The 27,244-nt window shown below is 41.7% G+C and overlaps 1 protein-coding gene across 10 annotated transcripts in view; it reads left to right on the top strand.

Annotated features, from left to right (window-relative positions):
- Positions 1 to 25,938, top strand: part of CTNND1 (catenin delta 1) — a 46,945-nt gene extending 21,007 nt beyond the window's left edge. For 2 of the 10 annotated variants that reach the window (XM_036325805.1, XM_036325803.1), the window contains 19 exons: positions 2,756 to 2,874; positions 4,421 to 4,602; positions 6,797 to 6,868; positions 7,608 to 7,760; positions 8,435 to 8,970; positions 12,577 to 13,040; positions 14,137 to 14,320; positions 15,171 to 15,288; positions 15,742 to 15,895; positions 16,341 to 16,358; positions 16,802 to 16,870; positions 17,983 to 18,110; positions 18,209 to 18,359; positions 19,133 to 19,325; positions 19,665 to 19,779; positions 20,318 to 20,405; positions 21,985 to 22,047; positions 22,910 to 23,013; positions 23,435 to 23,792. In XM_036325805.1, the coding sequence (XP_036181698.1) occupies positions 7,644 to 7,760; positions 8,435 to 8,970; positions 12,577 to 13,040; positions 14,137 to 14,320; positions 15,171 to 15,288; positions 15,742 to 15,895; positions 16,341 to 16,358; positions 16,802 to 16,870; positions 17,983 to 18,110; positions 18,209 to 18,359; positions 19,133 to 19,325; positions 19,665 to 19,779; positions 20,318 to 20,405; positions 21,985 to 22,047; positions 22,910 to 23,013; positions 23,435 to 23,668 (2,736 nt within the window). In that variant the 5' untranslated portion in view covers positions 2,756 to 2,874; positions 4,421 to 4,602; positions 6,797 to 6,868; positions 7,608 to 7,643 and the 3' untranslated portion in view covers positions 23,669 to 23,792. The other 8 variants (XM_036325800.1, XM_036325801.1, XM_036325806.1 and 5 more) reach the window with 6 other exon arrangements.
- Positions 25,939 to 27,244: the final 1,306 nt, after the last annotated feature.

Raw genomic sequence — 27,244 nt, 5'->3', positions numbered from 1 at the left:
TTCTCTATCTATCTATCTATCTATCTATCTATCTATCTATCTATCTATCTAGATATATAATAAAAGGCCTATGGCCCTAACGATATAACCACCAAAGGCCGGTGTGTTTGTATGTATGTGGGGGCGCACTATTTTGTGTGCTGGGCTTCTAGTGTGTGTGTGTGTGTGTGTGTGTGTGTGTGTGTGTGTGTATTTATATATATATATATATTATATATATATTATATATATATTATATATATTATATATTTTATATATAATATATATATATATATATATATATATATATGGCATCGAGAAGAATCTTTCCTTAAGTCTCTGAGTTATGAGGCAGTGTACTTAATAACTTGCCTAATTCCTTCATTCTCTTCCCCAACTATGCTTTCTTTTTCCTCCCATTTATTTTCATTCCCCTACTTATATCTTTTATGTAGACATGTGGATGATCCTTTAACCCAAAGATAAATGGAACCCCCCTCCTTTCCTGTGATGTTGAGGGGAAATGCTCTCAAGGGTTGTAGGGAAGAATGGCTGGACCATCCATCTCATACTGGACTGAATTATTTGGACTTGACAGCATGCAGGATAAAGAGAACACAGACTGTGAAATGGCATAGATATGGGATTAAATTCAAAACTTGCTATTAACTGAGACCTTGGTTAATTTCTTCACTTAGAACCAGTTTTTTCATTTGCAGTAAAACTTCCTTAGGGTTGTTGTAAGAATTGCCAGGATAATATACATTCAGTAATTGTTAGTTCTTTTCACCTTAATTTTCTCCTTGGTAATAAACTGCAAAGGCCTCCAATAAGTATTCAAGAACTTATAGCAGAAGTGTAATGTGATGATGACTCCTAGACCCCGGAGAAGCACTCTATGTCCCAGAAACACTGGCCTAGGTGGGACCTCCTAGTAAATAGAGTTGGAGTAGGAAAACAAGCTTATCTACTCCTTAGAACCCAGTTATGCTCTTGATTCAATTATTTTTACCTACTAGTTCACAAAATACTTTTGGGCTGAGGCATTACCATTAAGTAATGTAATGGGACGATAGAAACTAGCTCTTGAAACAACTTAATACCTCATATTTGTATAATATACATTATGTCACCTTATCCTTACAGCAACTCTGAGTTAAACTGGGCTAGTGGTATTGGGATTTTACTGAGAACATGGCAGTGACCTGCTGCCAATGTTGGCTAGTGGCAGAGCCAAGACTGGGACCAGACTTCTGAGTCCTATTCTGGTCCTACACAGCCTCTGCTTCTACTCTCTTTCAGGCAGAGAATCTCTCCATGCCTAGGAAATCTGAATTTCTTTCTTCTTAACTGTGCCGTCCTCTTCTTCAAATTAGAGTCAAGTGGTCAGCTTGTAAAGCCACAAAGCTAGGAAAAGATTCTGCTTCCTGACTTAGAGTCCTGAGTAGTTTTCCTACTATTCTTCCTAATTCCCTTTATTGAATTAAAGTCGTGAGGGCAAAAAGTCGCCATTTATGGAAGGGTGACAGACTATTTCTCTGTGTAGTGGGGAGTGTTGTCACTGTATGCCCCATAGTAGTGGTAGTTTGAGCTTTTATTAGCAAAGAAAATTACAGGGTAGAGAGGCTACCAGAGTGGTAACTGCAGTTCAGGCCCTGTTGAAACCCAGAACTGGAAGAGTCTCTCCTGAACTCAAGAGTCCTCTTGGTGTGGAAGGTTCATAGGTCATTGTAATAGCGGATATGGCAAGTGCTTAAAATGAAGAAATGGAGATGAAAAGGGAGCAACCTTTTTTAAAAATAAGGGTACTTATTAAAGCCATTTGAGTATCCTGTTGGAATGTAGGGTGAGAATATGAAAAAGTAACAGTGGGTTTTGGAATGAAAAGAACAGAAGTTGATAAGTGATTGTGGAAGCCTAGAATTGGAAGTGGGAGGAATTTAGAAAAGGGCTACCACATTCTTGGATTTAGGGACTGGATCCACTAGAAGAAGTCTGAGTGATGGAAACTTAAATAGGGAGTTTATTGAGCACCCGTTTATCAGTTACCCTGGGTACTCTTGCTTGCTGAATGCTCTCTTATACAGGCATACCTCATTTTATTGCATTTTACAGATGTTGTGTTTTTCACAAATTGAAGCCAAGACCCTCCACCAGCAAAAAGATTACATACATCTTGCTTTATTGCAGTGATCTGGAACTCAACTGCAGTATCTCTGAAGTATGCCTGTATAAAGCAAAGAGGCCCAAGTGTGCTTGGTGGGGCTTTGGAGAGCGTGGGAAAGGGAACTGAAGCAAAGCCTAGGCTAGTCTCCACATGTCTTCCCTACTATACTGTTGCACTGGTTTCTCAATATCTTTGTGGGCATGCTGGGACTGGGCTTTGAGGTTTCTGTCTTAGGAGGGGGAAGGGCATTCCAACAGCGTTTTTTTTCCTTTCCAATTTGGTTGCTGGGAACAGGGGGTAAGTGAATTTTTATTCATATTATAACCTGCTCCTGATTCTGTATATAAGTACAAGTAGAGGAACCTCTGATATGACAGTAGGATCCAAGTTTTAATGAAAGCTACATCCAAGGTCCAGGTATCTGAAAACAGAGCAAAGTCCAAAGGATGTTTGTCATATTAAGCAATTCCCAGTCATATTTTCAGTTATTCCCTTTCATTCCCAGATTGTCTTTCTCCCAATACCTGCCCATGCTCTTTTTATTTTTTAATGCATTGGGTGTGTTTATTTCTTCTCTCATTTCCATTTTTCCTCCAAATATTTCTGCAGCTCTCTACTTCCTGCTTCCTCCTTGCTGTGGTGGCTGGGATGCTTCTCCCATGATTTTTCGAATCTAGACTGGGCTGTTCTCTGTGTTAAAACAATCAATTACGACCTTCTCTTAACAGGTGTGTATGGAAATATGTTTATTAAGATTAAAAAAATTTAACTGTCTTTTTTTTTTTAAGGGGTTGATGAGAGGGTGGGGGAGGGGAGAGGATTTGCCTTTCAACATGGTGTGTTTTGGACTGGCCATAAAGTCTGCCATAGCCAGCATGCAAGAGAGAAACCCCATTAAGCCCAAGATTATGACTACAATGCTCCTCCATTTACTAGCCAGCTTGCAGTTTATGTGATATGATATGGGAAACTCTTCATTTCTATTTAACTATCATTTATTTTATAAATAGTACATATAAACCTTGTAGATGTTTTGATATTACCTTGAGTTTAGAATAAGTAAAGAGGTAAAAATATAGTCTATTTAGAGCGGTGGTTCTCAACCTTCCTAATGCCGCGACCCTTTAATACAGTTCCTCATGTTGTGGTGACCCCCAATTTCATTGTTATAAATTGAACATAATTAAAGCATAGTGATTAATCACAAAAACAATATGTAATTATATATGTGTTTTTGGATGGTCTTAGGCGACCCCTGGAAAGGTCATTCGACCCCCAAAGGGGTTGCAACCCACAGGTTGAGAACCGCTGGTTTAGAGCTTCTGCTGAATAACAGGTGTAGGAAGTTCGAGGCATTGCTTGTCTGAGATTACAATATGAACTACTCTGAGGGATGGTTTCCTAGTTTGAGCCTAATGTTTCTTTTCTTCCACAAAGAGCTGAAGGACACTGAAAATTGTGCCTTTTTGCACATAGAGGTTTTTTTAGTGCCTCTCTTGCTTTCTTGTCTCTGTTGGCCAAGGCACATGTTTTGCCCCCAGTACTATAGTATAGTTTTGAAAAGTAGAAAGGCTCCCTCATAAATGTATTAAATATGAGGGCCTTAATCTTGTTTCCCAGCTTTGTTGGTGGGAAGTTTTTTCTACTACTTCACTTTTTATTGGTCTTTTAATTAGCATATTCATTTAGTATATTTTGCCACCAATGCAGCAGTTTCAGTGTTCAGTTTTGGGTGAGATTTTAAGATTTGTTACTGTCCCTTTATCTCTAGAAGTGGCTTGCCCCTTCAGGACAGTAAGTGTTTGTTTGTACAACTTCCATTAAGTTGATGCCAGCAAAATTTTTCAGGGAAAAAGAATATAATTTTAATCTCATGTCATGACTACAGCACTTAGCCACATTCTTCCTCTCCTACCAACAGTGTAGAGACTGGGATCTAGTTGTACCTTTCAGTAGTTATTTCTGGAGGGGTATTAAAGAGGGTAATGGGCAAAGGATCCTGCTTGAGCAGACACTGGTGATGGGTTCTCAGACTTGGTGGTGGCTCGCTTTCTGCACTGCAGTAAAAACCACAAGAGGGCATCTTTGGCTCTGGGATGAATAATTCATCTGTCTTCTCTGACCTGTGACCTTTTCTCTCCTTTCTCTTACCTTCTCCCCGGTAGTGTGAAGTGAGGGGGGGCCTTCTCCCTCCTTCCTCCTCCCTCTGTGATCCAACTTCCTTTTTACCCCGCCCTGCTGCGGCTCTGCCCCTTACCTTCATGGACGACTCAGAGGTGGAGTCGACCGCCAGCATCTTAGCCTCTGTGAAGGAACAAGAGGCCCAGTTTGAGAAGCTGACCCGGGCGCTGGAGGAGGAACGGCGCCACGTCTCGGCGCAACTGGAACGCGTCCGGGTCTCACCACAAGATGCCAACCCACTCTTGGCCAACGGCACCCTCACCCGCCGGCATCAGGTAACCCCTCTCTCCATCAGACCTGCAGGTAGGACTTTGGCCTGGTCATAGAGAGGCTGTGATTCTTCTTGGGAAACTACTTTCCTCATGGTGATGGGCTGTTCAGAGCCCATGCTTTATGATGAATCTTTACAAGGATGACAAATACTGATTAAGAGATAGGGAATATTGCTGCTCTGCTGAGTTGGGTGCACTTATTTCTAGAAGCATCCACCTGATTTCCAGTTTTGCTGGAGTGGGATTTCTGGGTTGGTATGCAATTCAATTAAAAAAAAAGTTTTATTGACTTAAGAGAGAGAGAGAGGAAGAGCGAGGGAGAGAGAGATAGAAACATAGATGAGAGAGAAACATCAATTGGCTAACTCCCCCCTGGGAATCGAAACCTGGGCATATGCCCTGACGAGGAATCATCTGGTGACCTCCTGGTTCATGGGTTGATGCTCAATCACTGAGCCACACCAGCTGGGCTGGTATGCACGTCTAATAATAGTAGATCATATAGTTTGGAGTTGTACTCAGGTTACTTCTGTTTTCTCTGATCTCCTATCCCTCCCCCTTGGTATCAGAAATTCAGGAAGGTAAATGCTTGCTTGTGGTCAGGGAAGTTGGGCACCTTGTACTCTCTACTCCAATTCAGTCTCCTTCAGGGAACAGTATGTACTCAGGAGGTGTGGCAGTGTTCATAAATTGTGTATTCCTGTTCCATATTGTTCTTGTGTGCTCTTTTTGTTGGCTGTGCAAATCATGTCTTGGAGGAAGGGGTCATTGTTAATTTTGTTGGTTAGAGTTGGAGAGGGAGCATCATGCTGCAGTTTAACCCAGATAGCCACAGGAGCCAGTGGTCTCTGGGTTGGCTGGCTCTGTGATGTGACTTGGGAGAGTTGGTGTTAAAAATAAGAAGTATCTTGTGTTTCTTATGGTTTCTCTAGTCTGACTTTGCTATGATGTAATCTGTCTGAGGTTTTGTGTGTGTGTGTGTGTGTGTGTGTGTGTGTAGGTATAATCTCTAGGCATTGCCTGATAGACTGCATCTTAAGAGATCTCTAATGGGAACTAAGAACAGTGTTCACGCTTCAGTAGCCCTTTTTTACTGATTTCTTAATTATTTTTAAGACAGAGAAGACAGAATTCCTATTGGGGGATGGTCAGGAATTTGGAGGCAGTATGTTTGTAACATTCCTAGGATTTCTATAAACACCAGAATAGAGGGTTAGGGATGAGAGGCATATATTGAAAGGGGAGAGCAAGATTGCTCAGGCTTGGAGGTGGTGGGGAATTCCAGGATTTATAGTATATAGTTTCCCTGTCTCTCTTTTATTTTTAACTTCTGCTCAGCAATGAAACCACACCCTTCCTTCTTCCTGAAAATAATGTTTAACTTCCTCTCCCTACAGCATTACACACTCTATGTAATGGGAGTAGGGTGGGGGAGGAGTCTCCCAAGGTGACTGGATCTCACTGTATTCTATTGGAAGAAGAGCAGTCAAATGTATTTTTATGTAGTATAATGTCAGTAGTCTATTTCCTGTTGTTTAAGACAGAACAACGTAAGGGTGACTTTTTTATGTGTTCTGTGACTTCAGTAATTGATGATGAAGATGTTGAGATATCTGTTTGCTTGAGGGGAGTTGGGGGTACTTGTTTTCTTCCTTTTTGGAAAGGGAGACTCATAGCTCTTGCTTCTTTCTTTAAAAAGCTGCCTGGTATGGGAGTTTCCAGTAGTAGTAGAGCAATAAAGAAGGCTTTTGGGAACTCCCCAACCTAGCCTTTCTAACTTTCCTTATATTCGTATGGCTTTCCAAAAAGATAGTGTTCTGGGAAACTTATCTAAGTCCCTGCTATTTATTTGGCAAGTAGTTTAGTGTCTATTATGTGCCAGGCACTGTTCAAGGCACAAGGGGGTACATTATTAAACAAAACTGGCGACCCCATTCCCCCAAACTGTCTGCCCTCATGGAGCTTGTATTCTTATGTTCCAGAGACCAGTCTGCCAGAGTTCCAGGTCCGATTCCAATTTTGAGAAAGTGCTAGGACTAAGGAGTGATGTGGCTCTTTTACGAGTACTGACAGAAAGACTCCAGGCCACAAACAGCTTCTTGAAAGTCCTTTTCCTGTTTGGAAAAAAGATCATTTGTGTTTGATAGAGCAAAGGAAGGCCACAAAATGAATTGTCTTCTTGTGGGCTATGTTTCAGAACGGCCGGTTTGTGGGCGATGCTGACCTTGAGCGACAGAAATTTTCAGATCTGAAACTCAACGGACCCCAGGTAATTCTTTGGGTTTAAGGTCTGGGTTGCATTATGTATGTCTTCATACTTCCCCAGCCTATAAAAGCATATTGGTGTCTTGTTAAGTGCCTAGCACGCTATAAGCATCCATTAATTGGTTTCTTCTATTTAGGAAAATAAAACAGTAGCGCTTCAAAGAATATATGTAGTTTTTATTTTAGAATGAATTTTAATGACCATTGATCCAGTATTTGATCCCTCAACTACTATATCCCCTTTCTAGAATGGGTGTGTGTCTACTTTGTAGAAAATCCTACCTAAACTCTGGCTGGTCTTGAGCCTTAGGCAATACCTGAAGGGTAACAGAATTAGTCAGAAGATGGCTCTTACTGAGATTTTCTGGTTAATCTTAAAAGTTCTTTTTTGGGTGAACTTTTTTAAAGGATCACTCAGATGTAGATGTAGCTGCAGCTGCACTTAGCACAGTTCAAATTCACTTAAATGGCCAGAAATGGGAAGTGAAATCTTCTGTCTCTGTCACTTGGTTGTTGATAATGTCTATAGTTAATTCAGTTCATGCTTGTTAGAACTGGGAAATTATATCTCCTGCCTTTCTGTACAAGTTCAAAAGATGGGGACAGCCACCTCTCTAAAGTCCTGGGGCCCATAGAAGATGCATTAGGAGTCTCTATCTTCAGGAGACAGTACTCCTCATTGGGATGGATTGTTACTATATATGGCTTAATAGTAACTCTTATCTTTTTTCTCTTTTCTATAGGATCACAGTCACCTTCTCTATAGCACCATCCCCAGGATGCAGGAGCCAGGGCAGATTGTGGAGACCTATACGGAGGAAGACCCTGAGGGAGCCATGTCTGTTGTCTCTGTGGAAACCTCGGATGATGGAACCACTCGCCGCACAGAGACCACAGTAAGCTAAGATTTATAAGGTCTGGGATTTGTATGAGGTCTTCCTATGGTTTCTGTTAGGGGGAGGGGTTAAGCACTTAATTAAGGTGGATGAGGGCTACTGATCTGTAGTGAAAGCGAAAGTGATCTCTGTCCAGACATAGAAGATAGATGAGATATGGGAAGATGGAATGGAATGGAGAAGAGAAGGTGTATCAAGATCTACAGTAGCTATCCTTATAGGCATACTTACTGCAAGGGCAGTTTGCCTGCCTGGGGACTTCCTATAAGGTGGGGAGAAGGATAAGTGGTGGTTGTAAGGCATTTCTATGTAAAGTGAGCTGGAGATAGGGCTTCTTTCTCTTCTTGGAGTGGTCTAGAATTTACGCTTAGATTCTACGCTTCATTAAGTTTTCTTTAAATCCTCACCCAAGGACATTTTCATTGGCCTTTTTTTTTTTTAGAGGGGGTTGGGGAGAGAGAGAGGGAGAGGTAAAGAAACATCCATGTGAGAGAGAAACACTGGTTGGTTGCCTCCCGCACTTGCCCTGATTGGGCCAGGAATTGAACCCACAACCTGGGTATGTGCCCTGACTGGGAATTGAAACCAAGACCTCTCGGTGTAGGGACGATACTTTTACATACTGAGCTATGCTGGCCAGGGCTTCATTAATTTTTCTTTTTTCTTACCTAAAGGTCAAGAAAGTAGTAAAGACTGTGACAACACGGACAGTACAGCCAATCCCTATGGGACCAGACGGACTGCCTGTGGACCCTTCATCAGTTTCTAACAACTATATCCAGACACTGGGCCGTGACTTCCGTAAGAATGGCAATGGGGGACCTGGTCCCTACGTGGGGCAAGCAGGCACTGCTACTCTTCCCAGGAACTTCCACTACCCTCCTGATGGATATAGCCGCCACTATGAAGATGGTTATCCAAGTAGCAGTGACAACTATGGCAGTCTGTCCCGGGTGACCCGCATTGAGGAACGGTATAGGCCCAGCATGGAAGGTTACCGGGCACCTAGTAGACAGGATGTCTATGGGCCACAGCCCCAGGTTCGGGTAGGTGGGAGCAGCGTAGATTTGCATCGCTTTCATCCAGAGCCTTATGGTCTAGAAGATGACCAACGTAGCATGGGCTACGATGACCTGGATTACGGCATGATGTCTGATTATGGCACTGCCCGTCGGACTGGGACCCCTTCTGACCCTCGCCGACGCCTCAGGTAGGCAAGAAAAGGGGAAGGAAAAGATAGCTCTTCCTTTTCCTTCTTACTACCTTATGGTCTCCTTTCCTTTGCTTTTTCTTGTGGAAGTCCACCTGTTCTTCCCTTTTCTGATTTAAATAAGTATCGACTTGCTCTTTTTCCTTTTTAAAAAGTTATATATTCTAATGATAGAGAACAACTTGTGATGATTATTGGTCTATGTTCTAAACTGTGGCTGTTGCTTCTCTCCAAGAGTTTCTGTTATTTCTGTCTAACATCTGGCCCCTTTGGTGGTAGGGAACACCACAAAGGAGCCTGGTGCCTGGGACTAGGGAATATTCACTTGGTTCTGTGAATTTCTTCAGCTTCTGGTTTGTTATTAAGAACAGAGTTGTCAAAACCAGTTTGGTTCAGTGGATAGAGCGTCGGCCTGCGGACTGAAAAGTCACAGGTTCGATTCCGGTCAAGGGCATGTACCTGGGTTGCGGGCACATCCCCAGTAGGAGATGTGCAGAAGGCAGCTGATCGATGTTTCTCTCGTTGATGTTTCTCTCGTCGATGTTTCTAACTCTCTATCTCTCTCCCTTCCTCTCTGTAAACAATCAATAAAATATATTTAAAAAAAAAAAAAAGAACAGAGAAGGGTTTTAGGCTTTCAGGGTCAGAATAGACAGGTACAAAAACCTTCTCTGTTGTGGTTTTAGTCTTAAGTTAAAAACAAACCTTGATCTCACAAAAGCTCTGTAGGTTCTTATAGTTGCTTATAAAGTGAAACCAGGGGTGGTATCCTTAGAGGGTGGTACATTATGGACACTCTGAGAGGTCAGGAAGCAGCTGTCCAATCTGACTTTCCTACTCATCCGTGGGGATTCTTTGGTGTGAAAAAGGGAGTGATTGATGTTTGGACTGGTAGATAGATGGCTTGCCTTGAGATAATGTTTGAGGGGGCTGGCAAACCTTTTCTGTGAAGAACCTTTGCAGGCCATATATAATTTTTGTTTTATATTGTTATTGTGGTAGTGTTCTTTTAAAAAATATATATATTTTTATTCATTTCAGAGAGGGAGGAAGAGAGAGAATCATTGATTGGCTACTTTCTGCACGCCCAACACTGGGGATCGAGCCCACAACCCAGGCATGTGCCCTGACTGGGAATCGAACCGTGACCATCTGGTTCATAGGTCGATGCTCAACCACTGAGCCATGCTGGCTGAGCGAGGTGGTGTTCTTTTTACAGTCTTTTAAATATAAACATCATTTGTAGTTCTGGGCTGTACAAGAACAGGTTTGGCCCATGGGCTGCCAGTCCTGCTTTAGAATAAATCAGAGACAGTGTTTTCCAGTTAAAGAGAAATAAGAAGTAGGGGAGAAGATTTGTGGATGTCTTGATGGTAAGTATAGCCTAGCAGCTGTTGCTGAATTTCTGTATGAGGTCATGACCTTCTAAAAAAATGCCTTGATGCTCACTTTCCTCATATTAGGTAGCTTTGGTTAACAGTGAACTGGGTTGGGCCCAGGGGTATAGGCCCCATTATCTAAACCTGAGTCACTCCCCTTTCAGGTAGCTTGGACATCTAATCCAACTCCCATGTGACTCACCTTTTATTCTTGGGTGTGGGGGTGGGTTGGGGGTAGGGGGTGGGGCAGCAGACCTCAGATGGAGCAATGGTTGATAACAGCTATCATCTAAGGAGTCTGCCCAGGGTGTTGGCTCCTTCTGATTACTGACAAGTCTGCTTTTTCTGACTTCCTCATTAGTAGAGTGATTGGGCTTAGGTGGGTGTGGGTGACCAGGTCATTCTCTGCTGTCCCTTGTTGTGACAGTTGACACAGAGAGGGTTTTGGGCCTGGTTCTTGGGTTTGTTCCAGGGTGGCACTGGACTTGGAAACCTGCTTGACTAGAAAGAACATTTGTAGCTTCCTGTTCTGGGCCTAGGAGAGTAATACAAGGTCAAACAAAAACAGTAAGGCATAATGATTAGTGGAAAAAGCAGTGAACCAGAAGATTTTAGTTCTAGTTGTGCCTTTGCCACTGGCTCTGTAGCCTCAAGCAAGTCATTTAATCTCTCTGGACACAGCCTTGTTATTGGTAAAACAAAGGAAAGAATGTCATGATCCACTGCTTGTAAAGAAGGACCTATTTCTTGATTGACCAAAATCATGGTTATTGTAATTACTTATATTAAAATAATAATAAAAGTTAAACATGCTCACTCCAAAATGAGAAAAAAACCAGAAAAGCACACCATACACTAATAAAGACTTACTGTTAACACTTTGGTGCATTTTCCTTTGAGTTCTTTTTCCTATAACATGTAAACAGACTCTGACTTTATTTTTCCCCTACTAAAATGGAATCTTACTAATATACTGTTTAGTAGCCTACTTTAAAAATTTAGCTATATAACCTGTTCATTTTGTTTCAGTGACATTAAATGCTTTGTTCATCTAAATTACTGTTGAGTGGTTGATGTTGACAGCTATAAGGCCCTCTGCTTAGGCTAACCTTGAGGGTTTGGTGACAGTGGGAGTGGTTTTGTGGAACAGTGTGCTTATTTGGAGAGTTCCACACAATAGATTCTCCTCTCTCCTGTGGGAGCCACAGTGTGAGATGAGCTCAACAGATAATGGGTCTATTTCTTCCTGGTGGTTATGAATAAATGATAGTGTGGCAGACTCACCCTCTAGTGGTTGTTGTTAGTACTGAAATAGGGATAATCTCTACCTTCAGTTGCTTTGTCTGTGTTCTTTTTCTTAGTGGCTGGATATCTAAAATGAGATAGTGATCAGTAGTCTCTATTTTGACAGAATTGGAGGTATTGTCTTAGAATTTGGGGGCTGGAAATCAGCCCAACACATTTGTTGAATAGCAGAGGTGACCTTGGGATGAACTGTGAAAATTAATGTTCAGATTTATACCTCATATATAACCAGATCCTCATATGATGTAGGAAGTCCTGTACTTTTTTAAAAAAATGTTTTTATTGATTTTAGAGAGAGGGGAAGGGAAATAGAAACAGATGAGAGAGAAGCATTGATCAGCTGCCTCCTGCACGTCCCCTACTGGGGATTGAACCTGCAACCTGGACTTGCACCCTGAATGGGAATCAAATCAGTGACCTGTTGGACATTTGCCCTGAATGGGAATCAAATCAGGTCCCACTAGCTATTTCCTGTGTGTAAATGCCTCATTTCCTATTTAGTTACAGGCTTATAATAAGTGTTCTCAGGCATTGTTTGCTGACTTCACTGTGGCATTTAGTCAGTTGCTTTGGTTAACTGCTGTCTGAAGCTTCATTTCAGTCTATCCAGAGAAGTGAAGCTGTCGGGTAACATTCACTGCTAAGCAGGGTTTGGATCTTGTTTTGTGATTAACGTCTCTGAATGCTTGTTAATTTCATAGGAAGAAAAAAGATAGTTTTAATTTAGTTGGAGATGCCTTTAAAATTATTTTATCTCATTAAGAAAAATTGATCGGTATATCATTTATGCAAAGTAGAGATAAGATCTAGTGTACTAGAACTGGGGTTACTCCTACCATAAAAGAAGAGGAGGTAATGGGAACACTCGGGAAAACAGCTTGATATATCCCTTTTTTTCCTCTTGGTTCTTTCAACACTGCAGGAGCTATGAAGACATGATTGGTGAGGAGGTGCCCTCAGACCAGTACTATTGGGCTCCTTTGGCCCAGCACGAACGAGGAAGTTTAGCAAGCTTGGATAGCCTGCGCAAGGGAGGACCCCCACCCCCCAATTGGAGACAGCCAGAGCTGCCGGAGGTGATAGCCATGCTAGGATTCCGCTTGGATGCTGTCAAGTCCAATGCAGCTGCGTACCTGCAACATTTGTGCTATCGCAACGACAAAGTGAAGACTGACGTCCGGAAGCTCAAGGGCATCCCAGTACTGGTGGGATTGTTAGACCACCCGAAAAAGGAAGTGCACCTTGGAGCCTGTGGGGCTCTCAAGAATATCTCTTTTGGGCGGGACCAGGATAACAAGATCGCCATAAAAAACTGTGATGGTGTTCCTGCCCTTGTGCGGTTGCTCCGTAAGGCTCGTGATGTGGACCTCACTGAAGTCATTACTGGTAAGCTGTAGGTCTAAGTCTAAGGGAAACTGCTAGGTTAGGGTCACTGTTACCACTGGAGATGTCGAGTGCTAGAAGGATTTCCAGTCTTTTTTACTTTTGATTAAAGGTTGTTAACTGGTGGCCTTAGGGTCAAATTCATCTCACAGGTTTGTTTGGGTCATGCAGGGTTTTAAAAATTTTAAAGAATTTGTTGCTAATGTTTAAAATTCAGAAGATTTTACTTAAAATTCCCAGATTCTTGGCTCTGTTAACAATATGCAAGAACTGGTATCATTGGATCTATTTTGCTACCTGACAGTAGTTGGTCTGTGCTGATTAAGGTCTGTGCTCTCTAGTTTGCAATAATTCCCAACACATTCTGTTGTTCTGACCAACTGCCATGAGTTGTTGCATAAACATTGAAGCTGAGTATCATTGCCATTTGTTCATGTTCTTAACAATTTCTTTTAAATATCTGCTTATCCTGACTCACCTTTCTGGCATGTGTAGACATTTGAGCTTGTGGTCCTTTCTTTAGAAGAGTGATTTTTCAGATTGTGGGTTGTGATTTGTTAGTGTCTATTGAACACAATTTGTAGATCACAGGCAGCATTCCAAGAGAAAGGAAGGAAGGAAATTGCAATAATGATTGGTTTTCAATTGGGGGCAATCTTGCACCTCAGAGGACATTTGCAATGTCTGAAGACAGTTTTGATTGTCATAACTGGTAGTGGGATGGGGGTTGAGAGTGCTAACGAGTAATGACCAGAGATACTGCTGAGTATCTAACAATGGACAGGCAGCTCCACACAACAAAGAATTATCTGGCCCCCAAATCCAGCATTTGAGAAACTCTGGTGTAGTTACCTTAGAAAGCATTGCTTATAGTAAGAATTGTTTTATTAAACTGTTTTATGATATGTGTGTTTGTATTGAGCCATAATGTAAAATACATTTCTTACTGTGGGTCACAAACAGAAGCTTGACTCTCATTCATTACAAGGTATTTAGTCACTGGGGAAGACTGCGAAATGATGGAATAGGGGATTCTCTTTGGCATGCTTCAAGCATACTTTGGGTGCTGAAGAGCTGTCTGACAAGTTGTCTCTGCCAGGAACCCTGTGGAATCTCTCATCCCATGACTCAATCAAAATGGAGATTGTGGACCATGCCCTGCATGCCTTGACAGACGAAGTGATCATTCCGCATTCTGGCTGGGAGCGGGAACCTAACGAAGATTGTAAGCCACGCCATATTGAGTGGGAGTCAGTGCTTACCAACACAGCTGGCTGCCTTAGGTAACACAAGGGCTTTGAGAGAATGAAGATTGAATTTTTGAGGACTAATTTAAATTTCTTTAAAAAGAAAGTTCAAATTCTTTAGCCTGTCATTCAGCCTCCATTCTGTCTATATTGCAGGCTATGACTCCAACCTGTCTTTCTACCTTTGTTGCTACTTCCTTGTGTACCGCATACACCCATGATGTTGGTTACTTGCTGTTTCCACATATCCTCCTCGCTTCTGTGCCTCTTTGACTGTTCATTTAAGTTGGAAACATTTGTTCAGTACTTACCACATGTTAGGCACTTGTCTAGTCCTGGGTTTGTGCCCATGCTTTCAATTATCTGTATTTCAGGTCAGGCTGTGATCAATGCAACAAAAAGAATACAGAGTCCTAGAAGGGTGGGGGGTGGGGTGAGGAAGATCTGTTTTTTTCTGTTTGTAGTGCCCTTCTCTCCTTATTTATCATTTGAGGCTAAACTCAAGTGCCTTTATTTTTTGAAGGTTTTCCTGATTTCTTCTTACATTCTATAATTGATACAATATGTTCTTTCTTTCTGGGATATACTCCTGTGTGCTCTGCCCCATTCTTCGTTTGTACTTCTATACAAGAAGCATCTATTCCATCTTAAATTATTGTGGTTGGTATACTTTATTGACACCCTCCCTGCCCCCTGCACCTGGCCTGGTTCAAAATGTCCTGAAAGCAGAGTATGTTACTTAATTTCAGTTGCAGTGCCTTGCTTTATTATGGGTATTCACTATTTGTTATAAGAAAGGTAGTGAGGAGACTTGTAGATGTTGAAGGATCTTAAGGGGAGGATTTCTGGATTTGAGTCATCTTGCCGCCTCTCCATTTCCCCCTAGGAATGTCAGCTCAGAGAGGAGTGAAGCTCGCCGGAAACTTCGGGAATGTGATGGTTTAGTGGATGCCCTCATTTTCATTGTTCAGGCTGAGATTGGACAGAAGGATTCAGACAGCAAGGTAAGTTAATGGCTGAGTGAATTCCACTTAAAACAACCATGAGGTACCTGAAATGCATACCTGTTATTCCAGGCTTTCGAATAATATTAGATACCTAAACCAGCCCCTACTCCCTAAAATGGGTATTCACTTTAGGAGAAAAGTATTTTTTAGAATTTTCTTCATCTCTATACCTTAAAGCTCTTTGGCCATACTTCCAGGGTTGTACATTTTACTAAGTAGGAAAAAGTAAAAAGCTTAAGGAAAAAGACCCTAAGTTTTGTGCCATTCACCAAATGTGTCATTCCATTAGCCTGGGGGTACAAGGATTTTGAGAAGCTTAGGGTACTTAGAGGCTGTTAGAGATGATGGATTGGACTATGCTTTTTGGATCAGTATTGTAATATCTGAATTATGGGAAGTCACTATAGGCATTCTCTTTTCTCATGGAGCCTTTTCTCTTATGTTCCCAAGCTTGTGGAGAACTGCGTTTGCCTTCTTCGGAATTTGTCCTATCAAGTTCATCGGGAGATTCCACAGGCAGAACGTTACCAAGAGGCACCTCCCAGTGTTGCCAACAATACTGGGCCACATGCTGCCAGTTGCTTTGGGGCCAAGAAGGGCAAAGGTGAGTCTTAGCTCCTTCCTTCTTACTCTATAATGTAGGACTGGGAAAGGAAGGAACGCTTTTAACTTTAGTTACAAAATGCTTGCTGAGTAATATAGGATTTGTCCAGTCAAGTATGTCCTTGTGCTATGCTGCTGCTTCCCCTGTATTGTGTGCTTTATTCAAGAAGGTGGTCGTGGTGGTGGTGGTGGTGGTGGTGGTGATGATGGTGGTGTTGGTGTTGGTGTTGGTGGTGGTGGTAGTGGTGGTATCAGTGATTGGAGCAGTGAAGGAGGAGAACTCAGCTAATCTGGGGCCTTCTCTCCATTCCTCCTTTGTGTTTCCCCGTTTTTCTTTTCCTCTGCTTTCCTGCTTATTTGCTCATGATTCTGTTGACATCTCTCTCCTGCATTTTTCCTCCTTCATTTCTCCCCTCTGCTTTCCACCTTGGGTGATGCACTGGAAGATGAGTGGTTCTCCAGAGGTGAGTGGAATCTTTTAAGGTGCTTATCTACTTCTAATGTGCATGTTTTGGTTTTAGCTTCCCTAGTATTTCCTTGCCTAACTCTTCCCTGTGGATGCATGGAGGAAAATTCAGTTGAGGAAGACCACTGAAACAAGTTTGGCTCCTCTGAGCTAATGGCCCTGGCATGCTATTTCTGGGCAGCAGTCCCAGTTACTAGAACTCAGGACAATAGCAACAATTGTGGTTATCCTTATCTTACCGCTCTGCTGCTTGTTTCCTGTCCTTGTTTCTGCACAGCCCCCTGCTGGGACAAGCTGGGGGCCTGGATATTTCCCCCCACCCACCTCCACTCGATGCATCTCTGATTCAAAGATTTTGACTAAAGAATAAAAAAATGCACCAGGTGGACTCTTTCCTTTCTTAAACTTTTTATCCCTCCCCACCTTTTTTAATTTCCAAAGGGAAAAAACCCACAGAAGATCCAGCAAATGACACAGTGGATTTCCCTAAAAGAACGAGTCCCGCTCGAGGTAAGTTATTTTTTCTTTTCAATTTCCAAGAGTCTCCTAAACATAGTCCACAGATAACTATTCGGTAGTCGAACACTAGCTATACAATATGTTTACTATTCTATCTTTTCTGATTTATGGATTTGAAGTGATGATGAAAGTATTGGGAAACTATAGTATAGCAGTAACTTGGAAAGCACTGCTTGTTATGGCAACTATTCACATTATTGAGGGAAGGTAAGATTTGGATGATTAGAAATTTGGGTACCCTTAGTAGCCACAGTAGTTCTTGGGACTTAAACATGTACTTATTATAAGAAGCCTCGGGGATGGGAGGTAATGCAGGGATAAGGACACATATGTAATAACTTAATCAATAAAACAAAAAAAGAAGCTTCTTTATCATAGTTTGGATCTTTATATTCATCCATCCAGTGAATCCAAAATTCCCATCTCTCCATGGATATAAAATTTTTAGATGTCATTAAATCAAAGATAGGCCCTTTTACTTAGTCACAGTAAAGGTAGGAAGAATGACTTGGTCAAGTTAGAAATAATTCGTTTGAGACGAATTTTTAACCCTGAGTGCTATCAATGAGCAAATGAATCCCCTAGTTACCCATGCCTGGCTGCCAGGCAAGGCCAAACTAAACTGTGGAAGAGAAGAGGCAAGGAAGGAGGAGAGACACGTTGCAAATGATGAGTTGATATCTGTTCTGCTCTTACCATGGACTGATTATTCTTAAGGAGATGTGGAATCAAGCCCCTGAGTTTGCTGTTGGGTGGGTAGGTGAGTGAGGGAGTCTAATGGTATAGGACAGTGGCCGGCAAACTGTGGCTCGCGAGCCACATGCGGCTCTTTGGCCCCTTGAGTGTGGCTCTTCCACAAAATACCGACTTCTGCGCATGGGCCACGAAGTTTTAATCGCACTGTACATGTGCGCCCGCACGTGGTATTTTGTGGAAGAGCCACACTCAAGGGGCCAAAGAGCTGCATGTGGCTCGCGAGCCGCAGTTGCCGACCACTGGTATAGGAGCATAAATCCATCAGTACAGAATAAAGGCTGGACTTCAACCAGCCATAGCCTGGTTTGTAGGTACTAATTACCACTTTCTTGTCCTTTCCTGTGTAGGCTATGAGCTTTTATTTCAGCCAGAGGTGGTTCGGATATACATCTCACTCCTCAAGGAGAGCAAGACTCCTGCAATCCTAGAAGCCTCAGCTGGAGCTATCCAGAACTTGTGTGCTGGGCGCTGGACGGTGAGTACCTTTTAGAAAATGGATTTGGAGGTGGGAGCACTTAGCTAACTAGTTTGCATCCTTTTGTAATCTGTTCCACCTCCATGTGCTACTTGTAGTATGGTCGATACATCCGCTCTGCTCTGCGTCAAGAGAAGGCTCTTTCTGCTATCGCTGACCTCCTGACCAATGAACACGAGCGGGTAGTGAAAGCCGCATCTGGAGCTCTGAGAAATCTGGCCGTGGATGCTCGCAACAAAGAATTAATTGGTAAGGTGTAGGATGTTAACCATTCCCTCAGCATGTAATACAGTGCTTTAATCCATCAGGTGCTAAGTAATTTATTGAAATGATTAGAGAAAGGATCCTAGCCCTCCATAGTTTGTGAATGCAAGGGTAGCAGAGGGTTATGCAATTGCCTTGAACAGTGCGAGGTGCTCAGCCCCACACAGTCAAAACCACATATATCTTTTGACTCCCCAAAAACTTAACTACTAATAACTTATTTTTGACTGGATGCCTTAGCAATAACATAAACAGTTGATTAACACATGTTTTTGTTTTTTTTTAAAAATATATTTTATTAGTTTTTTACAGAGAGGAAGGGAGAGGGATAGAGAGTTAGAAGCATCGATGATAGAGAAACATCGATCAGCTGCCTCCTGCACACCCCCTACTGGGGATGTGCCTGCAACCAAGGTACATGCCCTTGACTGGAATCGAACCTGGGACCCTTCAGTCTGCAGGCCGACGCTCTATCCACTGAGCCAAACTGGTTAGGCCTGTGTAGCATTTTTGATATAAGTATTCACATTATTTCAATGTGTCTGAAAAAGGAAAGAGTAAAATAGTAAGGGAAATAAATTCATGGCTATTCCAGGTCCTTTGCTCTTTGATATGGTAATCCTATAGGAGAATGACATGGATTCATAGGGATAGTACCTATACTTTATATGATCATTGCAAATAAGAGCAGTGTTAGGCTCCTCATACCTGACTCAGCTCATTCTTCAAACACACTTTCCTTTGTCTCACTGCTACAGGTAAACATGCTCTTCCCAACTTGGTAAAGAACCTGCCGGGTGGGCAGCAGAGCTCTTCCCAGAATTTCTCTGAGGATACTGTGGTCTCTATTTTGAACACCATCAACGAGGTTATTGCTGAGAACTTGGAGGCTGCCAAAAAGCTTCGAGAGACACAGGGTATTGAGAAGCTGGTCTTGATCAACAAATCAGGGTGAGCTCAACACCTAAAATTACAACTGGAAGAGTTTAAGTTAGAGGAGAGTTGTTAGGAAGGAGTGTTTCTTTTTTTGCTTCTACGGTTATTTTCCATTAATTACTGTAAAATGTGAAGTGGTATTAATTACCCTGTTCTCCATCTTGATTCATAAATTAATAACAGACTTTTCCATTAAATATCTTAGTATGTCTCTCTTTGGGACAGAATACAGGACTTGATCTTACCCATTTTGGCATTTATGTTCATAGGTTACATTATGTTAGTGAGAACAGGGTCTTAGCTTCTTCCTTGGTCTTACATCCAAATTCCATGTGGTGTTATTTTCCTCAAAAGGAACCGCTCAGAAAAGGAAGTTCGAGCAGCAGCACTTGTATTACAGACAATCTGGGGATATAAGGAACTGCGGAAGCCACTGGAAAAAGAAGGATGGAAGAAATCAGATTTTCAGGTAGGGTAACTCTTAGGGTCTGAGACATTTACCTTTTTTTCTCGATGTCAGGTAATGTTCTGTTTGGTTTCTTTTCTTTCACATTAAGTGTACTTTTGACCCTAGACACTGGTGGTAAAGAAATCATTTGGTTTGCTCCTCCCCCTATGTGAATGGTGCCAACAGTTCATTTGCTGCCAAAATAGCTCTGGTTTTCCTCTGTGTCACAGAGCACTGTATATACTAGTGGCAATGAAGGATGGAGCCTTTTTTACTTTCCCCAAATCTGCAGCAGCCCTTTGATGGAGTTTACCATTTTCTCAGTCTAAGTCTTCTGATAGTATGAGTGTTTGGTATCTTTGTAATCTTCTGTTCAGGAACACAGATAGAAGCCATAATATCCTATTTTGTTTCACTATGTAGGTATTTACATAACCCTTATTTACTTCTTGTAGGAGTTGTATTTGGGAACAGGAACCTAAAGGTCTGTGCCCATTAGGGAATAAGATGTGGGTAAATTCAATACTCTGACATTATTGCATTTTATGTTTGCCTCCAGGTGAACCTAAACAATGCATCTCGAAGCCAGAGCAGTCATTCATATGATGATAGCACTCTTCCTCTTATTGACCGGAATCAGAAATCAGGTGCAGTATCCAGAGGCATACCCTCAGCTTTTATTCCTCCTCTGCTATTTTTTTTAAAGTATTTTCATTGATTTCAGAGAGAAAGGTAGAGGGATAAAGAGAGAGAAACATCAATGATGAGAGAGAATTACTGATTGGCTGCCTCCTGCATGCCCCCAACTGGGGATCAAGCCCGCAACCTGGGTATGTGTCCTTGGCCAGAATTGAACCTGGGACCCTTCAATCCACAGGCCGATGCTGTATCCACTGAGCCAAACCGGCTAGGGCCTCTGCTATTCTTTAGTGGGCTTATTATCTAAGAAATAGGATATATATTTCTTTTTGAGTGAGCTAGTCTTTGGTAGAGAAGTATTATAATGCATAGGCTGGTAGGTTTGATCATTAGAAAATAAAACAAAACAGGCAGTTAGTCCAGGTGTGACCCCTGTCTTTGCAAGTGGACTTAAAATTAAAATGACTGGAAAATGAACCCTAGTCTGTTTCTCTGAGTTGTAATTGACATACAACATTGTATAAATGTAAGGTGTACAACATGGTTTGATATATATATATATATTAAAAATGATTATTTTTTCCTTGATATTTCCATATAATATCAAGTAATACATGTTTACTGTTGTAAAATTAGAAAATAATAGGCAACCAGAAAAACAACAACAAAATCATTTATTTCTATTGCCTAGGGATACTGACTGCTATTTTGGGTTATATTTTTTAAACCCTTTTGTCCTATGAGCAAATTTTTCACTTAAGTGTATGTTGTAACCCATATATATATATATATATATATATATATATATATATATATATTAATATATTTTATTGATTTTTCACAGAGAGGAAGGGAGAGGGAAAGAGAGTTAGAAACATCGATGAGAGAGAAACATCGATCAGCTGCCTCCTGCACACCCTCTACTGGGGATGTTCCCGCAACCAAGGCACATGCCCTTGACCGGAATCGAACCTGGAACCCTTGAGTCCGCAGGCTGACGCTCTATCCACTGAGCCAAACCGCTTAGGGCTGTAACCCTTATATTCTTATTTTATTTTTATTTATTTGTTAAAATCCTTATATTCTTTATTTTTATTTTTTTTTTATTGATTATTTTTAGAGAGAGAGGAAGGGAGAACTATATATAGAAAGAAACATCGATGAGAGAGAGACATCATTGATTGGCTGCCTCTTGCACGCCCCCCACAGGAGATTGAGCCTGCAACCTGGGCATGTGACCTGACTGATAATGGAACCATGACCTCCTGGTCCATAGGTCGACGCTTAAACACTGAGCCACACCAGCTGGGCATGGATCCTCATAATTTTTAAAGACTGTAAAGGGGTCTTGAGACCAAGTAATTTAAAAATTGCTGGTTTAGAGTGAAGGGGTCTTTATATTAGGAGTCTGTTGGGAAGGGATTGCTTTAAGTCCCACGAGGGCTTTGTTTAGTGCCTGGCACATAGTGAGTACTCAGTAAAAATTTGATAAGAGGGATAAAAGACAACCAGAGAGCAATTTTTATGATGAGTTTCGATTTTGAAAAGTTCGGTTTTTTAGTTGGATAACTTTCTGTCTTCATACAGATAAGAAACCTGATCGGGAAGAAATTCAGATGAGCAATATGGGGTCAAACTCAAGATCATTAGGTAGGTGATTAATTCCTGCCTATGGATATGGAGTAATATTTTGTTGTGATGAGGAGAACTGTCTGACTCTGCAGTGTTTTCTAGCACCCTCACCATTACCATTCTGGAAGAGCATTGGCTGGACATTGCCATTTGGAAATTTAATGAAACTTGATTCATCCACTTCCACATTCCCACTTGCTCAAAGTTAAAAAAAAAAAAAAAAAATCATTGTATGCATCCCCCATTCCTGCAGAACCTAAACTGTTACTCATGGCCTTTCATAGTCTGATGCTGGCTCCATCTCTCCATGTGCTCTGTTTCAGCCCACCTGGTCTAACTTGCTCTTCTATTTCTTCACTCTATACTTCCTTGATTTTGCTCATGTAATACCTCTTACTGGAATGTCCTTCCCATTTTTCCCACTTGCCTTTCTAAATTCTCTCATCCTCCAAAACTTAACTGAAGTCCTGTCTGCTTTGTTAGGCCCTTACTAACTGTGGCAGCACACCTCATTCTCGTTCCTTATAGACAGACCTATCTGCCTGTTTAGCTTTATTAACCCACAGGATGGGGTAAAAGTAGGTTTACAGTTGTGAGTACATGAAACACAGAATTTATTCTTGTATTATTATTTATTTATTATTGCATTATTTTCCATACCAACAACTAAACCTACTTTTACCTACCCTGTGTTTCATATATATTGTCTTCCCAATTAGATTCAAGTTCTCTTTAGGTCAGGGGCCACCAGACCTTAATGCCTTTCTGGAGCATTTGGCAAAGTTCAGTTCCTAACAGGCATCTAATTCACACTTAATCTGCTTAATATATAGTATACACTAGAGAGGGATATCATGTTTCTGTGTGCTTCTTTCTTTAGATAACAACTATTCCACAATGAATGAGAGAGGGGACCACAACAGAACACTGGATCGATCCGGGGATCTAGGCGAAATGGAGCCATTGAAGGGAACACCCCTGATGGTAAATTTTCTATGTACTGTTGTCCTTCTGCAGCGGATTCTGTTTCGAAGCCTGCGTGTTTGTGAAATAGAGAAAAATACCTAGTGAAAGACTGCATCCTCTTCTGGTAGGGGCTTTTGGGAAAAGTAGGAAGTTTTGACTCCTGTTGGGATTTCTTGAGCCTTTATGCTGTGATGTTCGATCGAGATGGGGGCAGGAAGACTATAAATGTGTTACTGACATGACTAACACTAACTGGTCTATTCATACACATTACTCTCTTCCTTTTCCTACCTGTGTTTTCTTGAAATCTTGCCCTTCTCTTACTATTAATCCTGTTTTGCTTGAGTTTACAGATTTGGGCATTATCCCTAGATCTAGCACATACTCACGCAGTTCCTATTTCCTTATTCCCATACTAACAAATTGCATGTGTTCACAGCAGGACGAGGGACAGGAATCTCTGGAGGAAGAATTGGATGTGTTGGTTTTGGATGAGGAGGGGGACCAAGTGTCTTTGCCCCCCATGGTATGTTCTCTAGCTACCCCCAAGATCATCGCTGAGGAAGGAGGCTCTGTGTGCCAGCGGTTTGCCAATCATGCTGATCTGATCAGGCCAGAGACACTAGTCTCAGCCACGTGGTGCTTGGGGTGTTTTTCTGTGATTGTTACCTAAGAGGCTGGGGCAGGCCGTTGGTGATCTGATTCTCCATTATGTGCTACTTTCCTCCTTCCAGATTTGTTCAACTGACTTTTGGTTCTCCTTACTCACAACCCTATTAACATCTCTTTCTCTTTTTTTCTTACAGCAGAAGATTTAGCATCACGATCTCCGCTACATCTGGGCGTATAATATATGTACTTTTATTTTTTGGTGGACTGATAATTTTCCCCTTTCTTCGCTGGACTATTGTGCCAATCGCCAGGCTGCCTGCCCTAATAGCCCTAAGTGGCTGCCTTCTTTCCATCGACTCCTTCTTCCAATGAAGCTTAATCGTTCCTCCTCCCACCCCAGATCCTCTCCAGTTGCTCCCAAGAACCCTGACTCAGTTGTATGCATATCTTGAGAAACTGCTGCAGATTAGCTCTTTCTGCCAGCTCTCTCTGGAACTCTTGGCCTCTGCGGAGGGAGAGAGAGAGAGAGAGTGTGGGAGTCTTCATTGGAAGCCGTGGGAAGAATTGGAAGTCACATGCTATATATGCATTATACAGCAGTCTGATAAACTGATGATTCTTAATAGAGATTTTTTTTCCTGGTGGGGAAGGGACTTTTTGTTTTGCTTTTGTTTTTTTGATGGGAAGTGTGAGCTCTTCCTTATTTCTAATGGCTATTTTTGAAGCAAAGAAGGCTGGCAACATTGGCACATACCACCTGGCAAGGGCCCTTGAGTAAGTGAAGGTCTCCTAGAACTGAGATTAAGAAACCTGGCTCTCCTCATCTCCAGTGCAGGGACCATCAACGACTTACAGACGCCATCTCTTCTCCAAGCCTCGTGACAACCTGGGGTGCTGCCACTGCCCCTTATCGAGGCCATCCTAACTCTCCTCTCGCATCTTATCATAATATCTGCTAATTTGGCTTTGCCATTTGCAAGAGGCTGTAGAAAGAGGAGAATGTGTCCAGGAAGACTTTGGGTGAGAAGGAGCAGAAAGGTGTCTTCTGGGGAGGAGAAGGAACCTCTAGGAGCAGCTAGTAGGAATGTACATGAATCAGTCTGAAACTGGCAGGAAGCTTCAAAGCTGGCTTCCCCCTGCCCTATTCTCCTTTTCCCACCCATATAGCCCTGTCCTTCCTGCCTACTCCCTGGATTGGTTAGTTGACTAAAGGACTCGATGTACATACTTCTGCCCCCTTTACCCTAAAAGGTGGGGGTCGACCCTGGCTTTGCCTCTTCTTTGTGCCTTTGGCCTGGGATGCACCTCCTCCTTCCCTTCCATGTGCCTTTCTTTGCCTCTGCAATTTCTTTTCTCATGATTTTGCAAATTACATTTTGTTGATTCTTATCCACTATTGGCCCTAAATAGAAAGAAGAGGAGAGGTGACCTAGAGACTCAGATTCTCCAGTGGGAATTCGTGTAGCCTCTAATTTCAGCCATAGCAAGCTTTTTGCTCAACAGTATATAATTGGGATTTGGCAAAAATCCTTTTGTAATGATAACAAAATGAGGTTTGTGGGAGAGGTGAGTGGTATGACTCTTATTCCTTAGTTGTCCAGAGTATACCATCATCTCTGAAGGGGTTGCAGGGAATTCATGCCTGCCCTCCACCTCTAGATAACTCCTCCTTTCATTTTAGTGTATATTAGCTGTTTGGGCTAGAGGAATCAGCTGCTATGCTGGTTGATTTTTTTTTTTAATCCTTTTCCTTACTTGCCTTTGACTCCTTCCCTTAATCTAAAAGCTCTGTTCAGTGCAAACTGGAAAACTTCATCCTTCTCCTCTCTCCCCTTCCCTTATATATGGAGGCTATGGGGTAGGAGAAAAGTGCACAGCCCATTGGCCTCTTCTCCTTCCTCTATGCATTAAAACCCCCATTTCCCCTTTTCTGTCTTCCCATTTTTCCCCCCCACTCCTTTTCTGGCAAAAGGAGCCTTTTCCTTCTTTGACCCTAAGAACATACTGCACAGGGGAAACTGCCCCCATTCTTTGACCTGGCCCACTCTTGGTTTTTCTTGTCCTCTCTGCTCTTTTGCTGGTGCTCTTTTTATTGGTGGGGTGTGGGTCATAGAACAGCCATGGGCTTTTGGGGACCTTTAACTGTCTCCCCCCCACCCGTTTATAGAAACACTAAAAATTCAATTCCAATGAACCAAAAATTGCACCTTCCCACCAAACACTACTAAGGGGCATGTCTTCTGCTCCATACCTTTTCTGTTTTCCTTTTTCTTGTTAATGCTTTTAAAAACAAATGAGTTTTTTATATAAATAAAGTTTTTAAAGTGTGTATTGGGGGAGTCTGTGTCATTTCTTCACTTCAAGCTCCTTTTCATCTAGGTTATTTTTTTTAAAAAAAAAATATATTTTATTGATTTTTTACAGAGAGGAAGGGAGAGGGATAGAGAGTTAGAAACATCGATTAGAGAGAAACATCGATCAGCTGCCTCCTGCATACTCCCCACTGGGTATTTGCCCGCAACCAAGGTACATGCCCTTGACCAGAATTGAACCTGGGACCCTTGTGTCTGCAGGCCGACGCTCTATCCACTGAGCCACCCTGGTTAGGGCTAGATTACTTTTTATGTATTGGTGTGTGTTCTTTTTCTCTCCAGAGCACCAAGAAGGGGGTTGTACCAGGATGGATTTATTTTGAGCTCAATCTCAACTTTATCAAGCAACATTCTTCTTAATTGTATATGAAACATTTTCTCTCTGAAGATTCTTAAAAATTAAATGTGACTAAGTAGAGCCTGGAAAGCTTATTGCTGACTTAGAGATAAAATGAAGTATAAAGAGTTAATGACTTCCTTAGTCACGGATTTTTTTTGTAACGTTGACAAAACCAACGTTTAATAAAGCCCATTGCAATACAAAGCCCTCTCAAACGTAACATTTATGAGTAGAAGATTAGAAGCTACAAACTCCACTAACCTTCTAGTAATTATGAAAATATAGGATTAAAAGGCTTATGTTTAGAAATAAAAACTGGGCTATCCTGTTGCTTCACTGGCTATCTGCAACCCTTTAGTAAGAAGATAAGGGACAGGCCTATGGCTTCCTTTGTGTCCTACCAAATATGTGGGTGGGTAGCAAATATTTGTTGGATTACCAGGGATTGTCTTTACTGCAGTGATCAGGGATTAAGACCTGTGGAAAGACATTTTTTTCTGGGACCCATATTTCCTGTTTTATAATAAGAAGATGAGAATTTATGTAAAATGTTTCTGTATGCCCAATCTTTAGATTAAAAAAAATATATAGTTGCTTCTGATGATGGTCATGTCTCAATTTTGTTGAATAGTTCTTGGGTATGAAAACTTTCTTGGGCTAGGAAATGTAAGCATTATAACTGATACCATTTAAAGTTTGATAGTTTAGTTTTAGGTTAGAAGGATGAAGTACAGAACCAAAAAGCTATTAAGAGTTTGCTTTCCAAAGAGGTTTGGTAGCCATACCTAAGATAGTGGTTTTTTGTTTGTTTGTTTTAACCTATATAAATACCTAGTTGCTGGTGAGTAGAGTGGACTTTATCATATTTTTTATTACTGGCATTGAGCTATATACAAAGCTTACTCTTCTCTCCTCTCCCTGGGTT

Source organism: Myotis myotis, unplaced genomic scaffold, assembly GCF_014108235.1.
Source record: "Myotis myotis isolate mMyoMyo1 unplaced genomic scaffold, mMyoMyo1.p scaffold_m19_p_10, whole genome shotgun sequence".
Taxonomy (NCBI): Eukaryota; Metazoa; Chordata; class Mammalia; order Chiroptera; family Vespertilionidae; genus Myotis; species Myotis myotis.
Note: the sequence above shows the minus strand (reverse complement) of the source record. Positions and strands in the feature narration are given on the sequence as shown.